Here is a 12,950-nt window from a genome sequence, read left to right as displayed (position 1 = left end):
AAGACCTGTGTACCTTGCGGTAGGACGTGAAAAGCTGTGGCTCCGGGAGCTACAATAGGGTAATAGGGTGTCCTAGTGTTGCACGCAACGTCGCCTTGCACGCAACGGAGTTAACTCTAATAGAAGGCAAGATTTAGAATAGGCGTGTTTATATTATTTCTACGATAACTAGTTAATAACGCGTATATTAAGACTAGCCTAACTATTACTTAATTTAATTAGTAGGTTAAAATGCTAGTAGTATATAATTTAACTATACAAGACACTACGTTAGTAATTAAGCCTCTATACGCAGCGTGCATATTAGAAGATTTTCTACTAGACTAGTTAGTATTAGAGACGTTAATAGATAATAAGGTAGATAGCTGCAATCTACTCTTTGCACTATCGTATATTAGAAGTATATAGAGAATAGTAGGTAGAATTATTAAAGGCAGAGATAAATTAGATAATAATATTAGAGTTCTAAGTTCGTAGGTTAACTAACTTAGAGGTATACAGAAAGCTTTATTACGTACTACCTATAGATAATATTATATTGCGATATCTAGATAACGTTATGCACCTATTATATAGAGAGATATAGAGAACTTTTCTAAGTTCTTCTAAGGTTTTCTGTTCCGTTGCGTTATATATAGATAATAGAGTAATATTAAGTAAACTATACTCTATTATAGAAATTAATTAGAGATATTTTAACCTAATTATACGCTAAAATTAAGATTTAGCGTACAGTTTATATGTCGCAAAGACTCTATATTCTTCTAGGCGCTATATTCTTCCGGGCTCTACATTCTTAAGTGCTTATCCTTCTAGTCTAAATACAGAAGAATATTAAGTCTAGTTTTAGAGTGCACGTGCTACATTCTTTAGAATTTAGAGTCTATATCCTAAAACTTAATATAGTTAGTAAGAGTATTTAGAATTTATAAGGTTATAGTTCTTAGTATTATTATAGTATATAAGAAATAGCGTTTAGTAATTATAATAAGAGCGCTTCTAGAATTATAAAGTTTTTAAAGTCTATACTAGTCTAGAGCTGTAATTACGCATAGCTAGGTATTTAATAAATTTTAACTTAGGTTAATAACTATAAGCTACGTACTAGAAAGAGGCGCTTCTAAAATTATAAGGTTTTTAAAATATATATAATTCTAGAATAGTACTTATAGACGTTATTATATCTAAGAGAGCTTATCTTAAGTTTACGCCTATAAGCAGTATAGTAATAAAGAGCGCTTCTAGAATTATAAAGTTTCTAAAATACTTATAATTTTAAGAGTAGTCTTATCTACGTATTTATATTGCAGTTAGAATAATTTTAATTACTATTTTAGATTAAAATAGGCGATATTAGACGTCTAATATTACTTCTAGGCCTACTAATATTGCACCTGCTACCGCTAATATTAGTCTTGTACCTAGCGATATCGTACCTAGGCCTGCTAATATTATACTACAGGTTACTAATATCGCACCCTAATATTACTGCGCACGTACTAGAATTTACACAATAATAGTCCGTTATTCTCTATCCTAATAAAGTTAGGCCAATAGTGATATGACGGTGAATCGTTGGGTTGCTGCAGCGTGCGTGCTCGAGCCCAGACTCAGGCCGCTAATGTATCGACACCACAGAAGGCCCCATTCCAGTGATTCGAGGCTTCGCCAGGTCGGCTATGACCACGATGAGGCGGTTGCTGCAGATCATCTCGGGAAGGCCATCTCTTAGCGACCCAGCCGTGAGGGTTGGAACGCGTGGCGGCCAGGTGGTCCGAGATAATCAGCCATCTTGGGTCTAGTGTGACGGGAAAGCAAAGTTACACTGCGGGTACAGCAGCCAAGAGTTGCGATTTCATAGGTCACCGCGGACGCAAGCTCTTGTGTTGACGATACTTCTCTTTTCGAGAGAACCTGATTAGATGGGTGCATATGGAATTCGGAAGTTGTGAGTCGCTCGTTCGCGTCGCCACCGCAGTACCATGGGACGAAGATGAAGAACCGAAGTATCGCATCGCACTCAGATGTGAGTCAGAAGGGAATATAAGATGGCCGCCGTGGCGTCTTCGTTGCTTGCACAACCATGGACGAACTGATTCACCGCGGACGCGCCACCACGCTGGGTTCGGTGCGACGAGGTGCAGCAGGGGAACGGGCCGTAAGATCGAGACGCTTGTGAAGATAACGCAAAAAAGAGAGCGATCGTGCTATGCAAAGTCCGTCGAATGAGAAGCGAGCTGAATTACCAAAGATGATCCCCATCCTTCATGTCTGAGCTAAGGCCAGCAGATTTGCCGTCAGACATGGCGACTCTGAGACATCAAAGCTTCTCGCTTGCTGCAAACCCAATACTTGATATAAGCGAGACTGGTCGAATATTTGGACATTCGGGGTCGATTGTCGGGACACCGGGGACGCGGGAGCGCGATCGGTGCATGGGACGCAGAACTGGCACGCGTGGAGGCGTTCACTGCATTTGTGCTCGCTGCCCACAGTGACGTCTGGCGTCTGTTGCATCTCTATCCTCGCTGGTCTTTCTGGGCGTGCGCGTCATCTGTAGCTTTCGTCCGCCCATCTTGTGTCGCATCCACTGTCAGCTCACTTCTAGAGACGTTATTTTCTCTTTTCAACTTCCTTGCCTTCATACCTGCCGTCATCCGACTCATCCTCGCGCGTATCTCGTCCATTCTGACGGCCATGTCATGCGTGGTGATGCTGGGATTCCGACTGTGATCGACGCGGACGGCGAGCTTGTCGCACACAAGACGCGATGTAGGTACGCGGGGCGTGTCCGCGTGATGCTCGGTCCGCGCATCAACTCCGGCAGGTCGAAGGAAACTTGGATTACTCGTGCCATTGGCCTTTACAGGAAGCTTGCTGTTAGTATAGATTGAAGAGCAGGTACTGCGCCGTGTAGTGGCTACGTCGTTCAGCGATAGGGCTGAGTCCGAGCGTAGGTGAGCGGGCAACGGGGAGGACGCTCTAGATATCAGTCTCTTGATGGACTTGGGTGGGATGGGCGGAGCGTGTTCGAGATCAGGTGAAGGGCCTCTGTGCTCGTTGTTTGGGGTGCTCTGGAGTTGTACCCGAGTCGCCCGATAACCATCAGTCGCAGAAGCCGGACGATGCGATCGATAAGTTGTTGCGACGCTGGATGCAGTCATGCTGGCTGCCGGTTGGCGCCATCCCAGGCTTGCTTTCGTCGGCCGGGCATAGCTGGGCGCATTCGTGGTAGACGCAGTCGACCCCGACCTAGCTGTTGCAGGCTGAACATGGCTGGGGGCGCTTCCTACGGCTGGCGTAAACTGGCTTCCATGTTGCACCGAGGCTGCTGGGAGTGATAGCCTTGACGTGGGTGCGGTAGGCGTAGGCGACTGGCATGACTGTGGGTATCGCGATGTTGGTCGCGACAGTGTAGAGAACAGGCGCTTGCTCAGTGAAGGCGACGTGCGGCGGCATCTGGCAATGGCGCTAGGCAGCGAGGTGTTAGTCATGCTGGCAGGTGCAGCTGGTCCACCTAAAGTCGCGACTTCCTCCCCAGCACCGATGTACTTCCTCATAACAAGCTCTACCTGAGCAGCAACATCGTCAAAGTCCAGCGCTTCGAGCACGTCGAGCGCTTTCATCTTCTGGTTTAAGGCTGCGCACCACATATGACTGATAGCGTTCTGAGATTGGGCTATCCTCTTGTTGCGAGCCACAATGTCCGACCAGTCGCGATAGGACTGAAGCCCTTTCTTCATGTCTACGCAAGCTTTTGCGACATGCTCCTTGCTTACAAGGGCACACGGGTACAGTGCCTCAAGCACAGCAACGTTCGCTGCGTTGCCGGTGATCTTACGCCAGATGACCAGCAGCCTTTGTAGGTCGCATCCGACGGTCAGCAAGTTATTGCTAGCTATCTCAAGTATATCTCGTACGTCGCCGCAGATGTTGTCAATCATGCTGGAGTCCACGAGAAGCGCGGATTGGAATCGTTCGATGCTGTTGATGAGCTCGTGGTGGGGGTCAACGGATAGATAAGAACCCCAGGGCGACTCGATGGCGGTAGAGACGTCCGAGATACGGGGACTTGTGGAAGCCGGGATCCAGTCGGGTGTGGGACTTCGCGCATGTGTATGATGAGGAAAGCGTGTCAGTGGGCTTCCGAAGTGGGTGGTGGTAATGGTCGTTGAGGAGGAGACGGTGTCGGCTGTGGATGAGGATGATTCGATTGCAAGGTGCTGCCATACATGCGCATCCTGTACTGGTGCTGGTACATTTCCGGAATCTTTAATCGCAGTCGCATTGTTATCGCGGATAGAACTCTCCGGAACGTCATCGGAATGGGAAGCCACAGGGGCAGAGATCAGCAGCTGTGTACTCATCCCCGTAGAATGGTTGTTGTCCGGCTCGAGCCTCAACGCAGTCCCAGTCGCCTCCACATCCTTTGATCGACCGTCATGTTTATGGAGGCGTCCCCAGAGACCCTTCGCCGCACGCCTGGCCCAAGACTCCTTGACGTCCTGGCCGTCGTGACCTTTGCGCGATGCCATATCAGCATCACTGCCCTTCCAAGCCTTGCCAGACGAAACGAACTTACCTCTTGCGACCGTATTCGCACGTCTGCGCCATCTCCGCAGGCCGCTATTCTCTGCGGCCTCGGGATCCATTCGGCGGGCAACGAAAGCGCTGAACGCACCCATGTTGTCGTCGGCGAACTGGATATCGGAAAGAGAGGGGACACGCTTGTTGCTGAGATGTAGGACTAATTGCTAGAAGCGGCTTCTCGTACGGGGTGGGGTTTAGGTGTCAGTACGTAGATGAGATGTGGTGTGAAGCTGTCAGTCGCAGAATATTGCGGGCAGCGCATGTACGAGACCCTCGCCATTGTGGCTCTCGTTACCAGACATTTCGGTGTGGAGAGGCATGACACAGCGGCTTATTGGCTCTACCCGCTGGTCGCTGGTCGATTTTACGTATGCTGCAAGGGTCCAGGAAGCCCTCTCGTGGCCGGCGCAATGGCAAATCTACCGGTTATCAGGAGGTTTGTCGGTCTCAAGATATTCATTGGAGCGTCTGCCCTGCGCATGTCAGTCTGTCGCAATATGCCGGATGGCACTGGGCATCTGCAGGCTGCGGGCGCTGACAAGCTGCTCGGAGCGACACCGCGCAGCCTGCATTCGGTACCAAAGTATGCACAGCATGGAATGCGACCGCCTCGCCAGCAAAATGGATGGTCATTATCGATTCTTTTATTGTCGCATGCTATCCGAGCCCCTACAAAGCAACCAGTGTAACTCCTAAACGCTCAAACATGTATCCCCATATAACGCTACCCCGTTGTTCGCGGTCGGCGCCGGCTACGGGGCGGGTTCGTGACGGTCGTGGAACGAGGGGGAATGCAACATCCATCAAGCACTATTCGCTGTTAAGTTCAGTTACTACGTGTCTCGCCAGGACGCTGGCGAAGAAGAAAAGACGAGGGGGGAGGATAGGAGGGGTGGTGGTCGAGGCCCAGACTGCACGGCGAGCGCGAACGCGAAGGATGTCTTTGGAAGGAAGAGGGCAACGATAGTTGTGTTATTGGCTGCGTGATGCCAATTAGCACTCGTCCATGCTCATCTTCTAGAGACACTTCGTCGCCTTCGCTCGCTCGTACAGTCATGTATAGGCTCGATGTAAGCGAAAGGGCGAAGGCAGGGGTCGACTTACTACAAGCTCAAAGTCAAATCGCCGCGGATACTCGCTTTGAGTTCAATCTCAATCTCCAGATTCGCCTCGAGCGTCAGCTTCAATCCATCTTGGTCCTTGAGCTCGCTGCCCTTTTGCTGCGGCTCCATGCGGTAGGGCTGGTTGGGGTCGGTGCCGCGCATGGGGATCTCGCCTCTCATGGCGCGGGCGTATGTGACGGGCCCGTCCATGGATGTGCTGTCCGGGCCGATACGCTCGAACATGCCCATCTTCTGGAGATCGCCGTTTGCATCGGCTTCCTCGAGGGCTTCTAGCGACGTCGTGTGCATGTATTTGCCGTTCTTCTTGTCTTCTTCGATGCGGTTGCGGCGGGCGCGGCGCGACGAGGAGCGCGACCGGGCGGATTGCAGGCCCGCCTCGCGCTTGTCCTGCTTGGCCTTGTTCACAGCCTTCTCCTGCTGCATCGTCGACCGCTCGTGCGGCTGGTTCTCATAGTCGGAGTCCTTGTCGGCCATGTCGTCGGGTATCCTTGCTATCATGCAAGGCCTCGGGCGGTTGGCGGAGGCTGTTCTAGATGGGGATTGTCTGCGTGGAGGTGGTGAAGAATTGCGCAGAGGTGTCGAGGTAACGGCGATGGATGCGAGCAAGATGTGAAGTCAGCAAGGTCGAGCAGCAAGCGGAGCTACTACACGCCTACGCACGCCACGACTGGTACGGGCAGCTCCACTCCAAAAACAAGATTACTCGCAACGGCCTGGTCCTCTGTAGCCCCCAAAGCAAGGACGCCGCCGCCGCAAGCTTGCACCCCTGTCTTTTCATCCGTCGTACCGTCTCACCGTTTCAGGCTCGCTACGGATGACGTCAGGCCCACATCGAGCGACACCAGCCATTGCTGTCCCAATCGGGTTGACAGCCGCTGCGTGACGTATGTCAAGACGATGCATCTGCGCGCGTCTTTGCAAGTCGCCCGACATTTGCACACATGCTGACGACGCGCGTAGCGATGGCGAAGCATTACCAGTCTCGCGCCCACGCGAGTGGCTAGTCCGCCCGCCGATCGCTTAACGCGGACCGTTGATCTCGCGGGCAACGGCTGTGCAATACTCGATCCTGGGCATAATAGTTGTCAAGTTTAGACTCAGGCTCGGATAGCTTGCTTCATGCTCAATGAGTTGACGTCGCATGCGCTCTCGGTTACTGGAGTATTATTACAGGGCATGGTAATAGCACGCCTAGTAGAGACATCCCCTGACGCTGCGATGATCATGACGAAGTTGTACGAGATAACAAAAATATCAACACCATCAGTATGCCAGCGCGATGGTTCAGCAGTGAACGGTGGTGCAAGTTGTTCATTGTGTCGTATTATACTGCAATACGTATCGTAACACTACATGCAAAACTCCAGACCAAACGCCATTGGGAACTCCCATTATAACAATCGATGCGTTTCGTGCATTCATCCTCGGCCGTCTTCTAGTTACTGCGCAAAGTTAGCATTTGGCTTCATTGATAGATGATTGTGTGCTTGACTTACAGCAATCCAAGCGTGAGATCACCGTGGATCTTGGCCTTCAACTGGATCTCAATGTCGAGGTTGAGTTCTAGGCGCAGCCTCAGCTGCTCACCTCCGTCCTTTCCACCCTCCTCTTCACCGCCGCCGCCGCCAGTGAGACCTCCGAGAGCCTTGCCAGCGGTGTCTCCAACTTGGTTGACGGCGTTACCAGCAGTGTTTTGGACCATTTCGCCGGCTCCACCAACGGCATCGCCTCCAGGGACGTTCTCGGTGATGTCGTCTAGCGGACCTCCGCCCTTGCCGCCCTTCTTTTGGCGCTGGCGGTTGCGACGGCCTCCAGACTGGGACACGTCGGATCGCGCATCAGACTCGGCACCGGAGTCTGCGCCCCGTCGGCCACGGCCACGCGACTGGCGGCGTCTCGATTGCGACTTTGACTTTTCTTGTTGGGGTTCGTCGGACTCGTTGTCAGCGTCGCCGCCGTTGGTTTGCTTCTTGGATTCTGCGTCCTCTTGCTCAGCTTTCCCTTCGCCATCGCTTTCGGGGGCAGGAGTGGCGTCAGGAGTGGGCTGCTGTTGAGGCTTCTTTCCGCCCAGCTTCTTCGGCGTCTTCCTTTCGGTTTTCTTACTCGATGATTCCGCACTGCCCTTTGCGCCTACCGAGGCGTTGGCATCCGCGTTTCCCTCTCCGGAGACAGACTGCTTGGTCTCTTCAACTGTGTCCGCCATGGTGCTGGTTGGATGGTCTTTGGGTGGGTGGGAAGTAGTTAGACGGGTGATGCGTGACGAACTGAAGGTGCTTCGGAAATTGTTGCGAATCCAGAACCACGGCGCAATTCGTTAATAAGAGAAAAGCGGCCTGGGAACAGGAACCGGTTTGAAGCTTCAAGGTACCTGCTACCCCTGCCGCACTCGAGCCACCCGTCATGCAGTCTGACGCACCATGTGGCACCCACATCCACCCCACCGCCAGCGTCCCAAAACTTGACCCCATCCCTGCGCGCTGCCAACCTGATTATTTTAGATCTGAAATCGTGCTTGCGACAGCCTAGCTGTTCCGCTCAACCCGATGCGCTGCGAGCTCGTGTGCCTCTGGTCTCGCTTACTCGTGATTGGCGCGAACACCAAGCCCAGCAGCGATGCATCGAGCAACGCGTCAGCTGAATGCGCTTGACATCAACGCTTTGGGACATGCTGTGGCACGGGCGAGGCCTCGATCAGTGGTCGGGCGGAACGTTTACCCATAGGATGCGGGAGACCGTTTAGTGCTGGCACTGCTGGCGTAGAAATAAGAACGTGTCTTCGTAGCGCGCACAATAGATCTGAGGTAGCGCAGCGTCGAAAGAATCCCGCGATAAATTCGATATCACGAGCGCTGTGCTAAGGATCGTTGGGAAGACGCAATCGCGGGGCGCACCAGATCTTCCCCGATGGCCGGCCCGAATTGCGCCGGTCTGGCGGGTATCGTGACGACGGCATTTCCATACGCACCTTCTCCAGAGCTCAACGAGAGCAACCAGTCAATCGGACACCAAGATACTACCAGTCCAGCATGACATCCCCAGAAGCTGCAGATGCAGCCGCAAAGCAGCGGATCATTAAGCACATGAATGCAGACCACCACGACTCCGTACGCGCCACCCACTTCATGCACCATTGATGTCGAAATCGAACTCCAGTCCTAATCTTGACCTTAGATACGCCGGTATGTCGAAGCGTACGCTTCCAAGTCTATGATGCAGAGTCGCTCGGCGCAGATGGTCGACATTGATCTGAACCAGATGGTCTTGAGCTGTGGTGGGCAACAAGCTGTCATCGCCTTCGATCCGCCGATGAAGGCCATGCGCGAGGCTCGCGAGCGGCTTGTTCAAATGGACAAAGACGCTCTCCAGACTCTGGGTCGAAGCGACATCGCCGTCACGAACTTCGTTCCTGCGTACACGCATCCTGCTCATCTGTGGAACTTTACGCAATGCGTGCTTGCCCTGCTCTTGCTACCGCGGCCAGAAAACTGGCAGCCTGGATCGCTTCTCTACGACACCGTGTTGTATCTTGTGCCTGGCTTCGCGAGCTTCGTCGCTCGAATCGGCTTCACGGTTTGGGCCATCACGGTACCTATCCACATAATCGAAGCCATCATCATGTCGAGGAAGCTTGCAACACACGGATGCACATTCCTTGATGCGGTCTGGTGGAAGTGGGTGGGTACGTGTCTCGTTGAAGGGTTCACGTCGTTTCTCAGGCTGAATGCGCTGATCGCGGAGAAGAAGAAAGAGAAGGACGCGAAGAAGCACTAAGACATCAATGGGATACAGAGTTCTTGTTTCAAAAGTATCCTGTGTAGTATAGTATCCTCAACTCTGTAAAATGGTTTCCGACGGCGATGCGCCCATATGCTATACTGGTCGGGACTTCTTCTTGATGTCTAATCGAGCACTGTTAATGTGTTCCTGAATCCATCTAGTTGGTGTTGTAAGCACATGCCGTTTCTTGCAACACCAACTGGACGAATTTATGACGACGTTCGCAGAGATCATTCATCATACAGTCTTCATTGTTCATGTCTCTATATTATCAGCCAGTTACGCTAACACATATTTGACATCTTGCGCAAAGCTGATTGGTACCGAGTTCTGCTCATGAACGGTACCTTCAGGCTTCAGCCATGTATCGTGGGTGTTGCATTGGTCAGCATCGAGCAAGTTGGAACGGCTCAACCACAGAACCGAAACAGCAAATTTTCGAAATATATATGATAACTGCGTCTTCCTCTTTCATCTCGTTCTTGTCGACACACTTAACATCCTAGATCAACTCGAGCTAATGCCAACACCTGGCGACGCGGCGCACGAGAAGCCTTGCCCAATACCGTCGCGATGCCTCCAAAGCGAAAGGACGAAGCAATCACGACCGCGAAGCCTGCTAAGAGAGTTAAGACAGGCGGCACCTCTACACGCACACATCCTCTCAATAAGCCGGCCGGCGATGAGACACCCGCCAACAGCAACGTCAAGAAGAGAAAGCCCCAACGACGACTCTATCAAAGCCCACAACCAACCACAGCTACGGTAGATGGTACAGCGTCCTCTCCATTCATGGCCCTGCTAACCGAACTGCGCTGCCAAATCTACAACTACCTAGCAGACATCGTCTACGATCCCGTTTTCCCCGAGCCGGGCATCTGCAGCTGGGAAGTATGTCGGATGCCCACCGCACTCCTTCAACTCAACAAGACTATATACGAAGAAGTGAAGCATCCCGCGGTGCAGAAGCCGTTACAGAAAGTCAACGACGAGCTTGCGCCCAAGATGATCCTCGGCCCGACGCGCGCTGAGATAGACCCTGTGTATGTCGCGCTCTCGGATACTTTTCATCTCGCCGGCAAGCAACTGCGTACGTGCCTGGATGGACCACAAAAGCACAGTACCGCGGTCAAATACGTCAGTCTGAAGATTGCGTCTTGGTACAACGATACGTATCTACCGCAGCAAGTACAAAACGGGAGTATGAAGGCTTCCAGTGCCCAGATCAAGTGCAAGACCAAGCACTTGCACAAGTTTGTGAAACAGACTTTGAGAAGAATGGCGCTGAGGAAGATCTGCGAGATTCGGATTCGACTCCTAAGCCACCCACTGGGACCGCTACACAAGCGAAAATTTGGGATCGGTGCTCCATTCTGTGACCACACGGAGTACGAAAGATTGGCCGCGAAAGACAATATGCGGAAAGCGCTGAGTGTCGGGATGAAGCGCGAACTTAAGACCGTGTACCCGTCACAACACGCACATGTCAACCACACAAGTATCCTGACTATGATGTCGAACGGCTATCTAGCACATGGGATGACCATCAAGTTCTCGGTGGCACGCGCGAGAGATCGGCGCTTGTTCGACAGGGCCAAGTCACTCTGTTAAGTGTTTTATTAAAGGGGATATAGCTATACCCGCTCTCATGACTCTCCACAGCAGCACGAGGATATTCAGTAGTTCCAACATATTGGACAAGCCCGGCAATGTGCCCTAGAATTACACATCGTGCATAACTCTTCTGATCCTGCGTCGATACCTACGTGATGATTTCAACCGGGAGGTATGTGTAGGACGAAGCGAGTTTCATGCTGTCAGCTGGGTCCTTGATACGCATTCGCGATGGCAGGCATGGCTGCTGAATTTAATGTTCGTGTCGAGATTGCAACGATGTCAAGACCACAAGCTCCCGCTCGGGAATGCGCAATAGGACGTGAACTGCCGACCATTGCAGTTCACGTTGCTTACGCAACGATGTGAAGATTGGGAGCACAACCTTCATGGATAGCGACAAGGCCGACGTGGGCAGCAACGACCCAACGAGTGCGGTTCCAGACTTTATGCCGAGATCACTGTGCCATCTTCTACTGTTCGCTATACCCAGGCCATTTCGTAGATGACCAGATAACGTCTCCACACAATTGTTGCCCAGTTATATCGCGACGTTGTCTTCTGTCGTGCACCGTGGCGCATGTTCGATCGCGCGTTCTGCGGAAGTTCGCGGAGGTATACGGGAGTGCATCGCGCCGAAAGAGGACGGTTCATCATGCTCTGGGTGACATCAGTATCCCAGTGCAGTTTGCATTGCGCACACCCGTATAATCGTATCCGCATCTATGCCGTTGTCAATGTGTGTCAGCATATGCGCTGGGGTGTAGTCAGAAGGCGGCGGTTGGTCTTGTTCCATGAGGCCACGGTCGTTGAGAGGGCACGCAGATGCGCATCGACGATGGTAGGAACTCAGACATGTGATATGGTGAATGCTGTCCCTACGTTTGCGATACCTCGGCTCTAAGACACCCGGCAAGGGGATTTGGTACCTAGAACCTCTGCTTCGTTGGGAACCGGTGTGTAGGGCGGATAAGGAGTCGAGCGCTCAGTTCTTGCGGGTTGAGCCATGGGTAAGTGCCCGAGGCTTGGAAGCAACGTGTCTTGCGGATGTGTTTTGGGCAGCGCGCAGAGCGTCTCTCAGATCCTTGGTCTTGGGATGTCCGATGGAGAAAAAGTTCGGCATTGCCGGCCATCACGGTGTGTTGTGGAGGCCACTAGAAACTGTTGCGGAGACCATAGGGACTAGTACTGGACCGTGGAGTATGGGGCCCGTAGTCCAGTCCCTGGGGTCAGTGCGGGTATGAGGGGTGTTGCGACGCGCACAGGATGACCGTGGTCACTGACTTCGCATTCGTATATTATTTCACTGTCGGCGGGGAACGGTCTAGTCGCGATGTCGTAGGTGGTGCACTCGTTGGGTTGTTGGTGCTCACGTCGGCGTTGCCGCTATCGATAATGGCAGTGTTTCAAGGAGCAGCTAGCCGTTCCCATCGACGCTATGACGTCGGTCTTCACGCCTCACCACCGTGTTGGCGCCTGTCGAACCTTATTGTCCTAATTCTGTACCACACACGACGACACTCTTCTTCCTCTTGCTACTCTTTCTACCCGTCATCGTTAACACCTTGCTGCGAACCCTCGACTGTACTCCATGTCCTTCTCCGGCATCTCTCTGGACTGTACTCACTGAATGCATTACCACATACTTACAAATCCTCGAGAGCGTAGAGTGGCGCGTTGCGCACGACGGCTCATTCGACCTCGCGCACGGATATAGTACTCCGATGGTGTACTGCTAATACTCTTACTTTCACGACCTTTCTCTACAAACCCTCTTCAGCCTACGATCTGTCGCACAAAATCGATTTCCACAGATCGTGAAGAAATTCCGGTTTATTAGTGTGA

The 12,950-nt window shown here is 52.1% G+C and overlaps 5 protein-coding genes across 5 annotated transcripts; 2 read left to right on the top strand and 3 right to left on the bottom strand.

Moving 5' to 3' along the window:
* Positions 1-3,252: 3,252 nt before the first annotated feature.
* On the bottom strand, positions 3,253-4,892 carry J4E86_005828 (uncharacterized protein; the record flags this gene model as incomplete). The annotated part of the gene is made up of 3 exons (XM_051446360.1): positions 3,253-3,459; positions 3,573-4,754; positions 4,857-4,892. The coding sequence occupies 3 exons, from the start codon at positions 4,890-4,892 to the stop codon at positions 3,253-3,255; spliced, it is 1,425 nt and encodes a 474-aa protein (XP_051303127.1).
* A 670-nt stretch (positions 4,893-5,562) lies between these two features.
* On the bottom strand, positions 5,563-6,188 carry J4E86_005827 (uncharacterized protein; the record flags this gene model as incomplete). The annotated part of the gene is made up of 2 exons (XM_051446359.1): positions 5,563-5,569; positions 5,695-6,188. The coding sequence occupies 2 exons, from the start codon at positions 6,186-6,188 to the stop codon at positions 5,563-5,565; spliced, it is 501 nt and encodes a 166-aa protein (XP_051303126.1).
* A 1,018-nt stretch (positions 6,189-7,206) lies between these two features.
* J4E86_005826 (uncharacterized protein) lies at positions 7,207-7,917 on the bottom strand (the record flags this gene model as incomplete). The annotated part of the gene is made up of 1 exon (XM_051446358.1): positions 7,207-7,917. One exon carries the CDS (start codon positions 7,915-7,917, stop codon positions 7,207-7,209), a length of 711 nt encoding a protein of 236 aa, XP_051303125.1.
* An 823-nt stretch (positions 7,918-8,740) lies between these two features.
* Positions 8,741-9,485, top strand: J4E86_005825 (uncharacterized protein; the record flags this gene model as incomplete). The annotated part of the gene is made up of 2 exons (XM_051446357.1): positions 8,741-8,818; positions 8,886-9,485. 2 exons carry the CDS (start codon positions 8,741-8,743, stop codon positions 9,483-9,485), a joined length of 678 nt encoding a protein of 225 aa, XP_051303124.1.
* Positions 9,486-10,064: 579 nt separating this feature from the next.
* Positions 10,065-11,102, top strand: J4E86_005824 (uncharacterized protein; the record flags this gene model as incomplete). Its single annotated transcript, XM_051446356.1, has 2 exons — positions 10,065-10,534; positions 10,613-11,102. 2 exons carry the CDS (start codon positions 10,065-10,067, stop codon positions 11,100-11,102), a joined length of 960 nt encoding a protein of 319 aa, XP_051303123.1.
* Between the last annotated feature and the right edge of the window lie 1,848 nt (positions 11,103-12,950).

Source organism: Alternaria arbusti (assembly GCF_024043155.1).
Source record: "Alternaria arbusti strain BMP 1465 chromosome Unknown scaffold_6, whole genome shotgun sequence".
NCBI lineage: Eukaryota > Fungi > Ascomycota > Dothideomycetes > Pleosporales > Pleosporaceae > Alternaria > Alternaria arbusti.
Note: the sequence above shows the minus strand (reverse complement) of the source record. Positions and strands in the feature narration are given on the sequence as shown.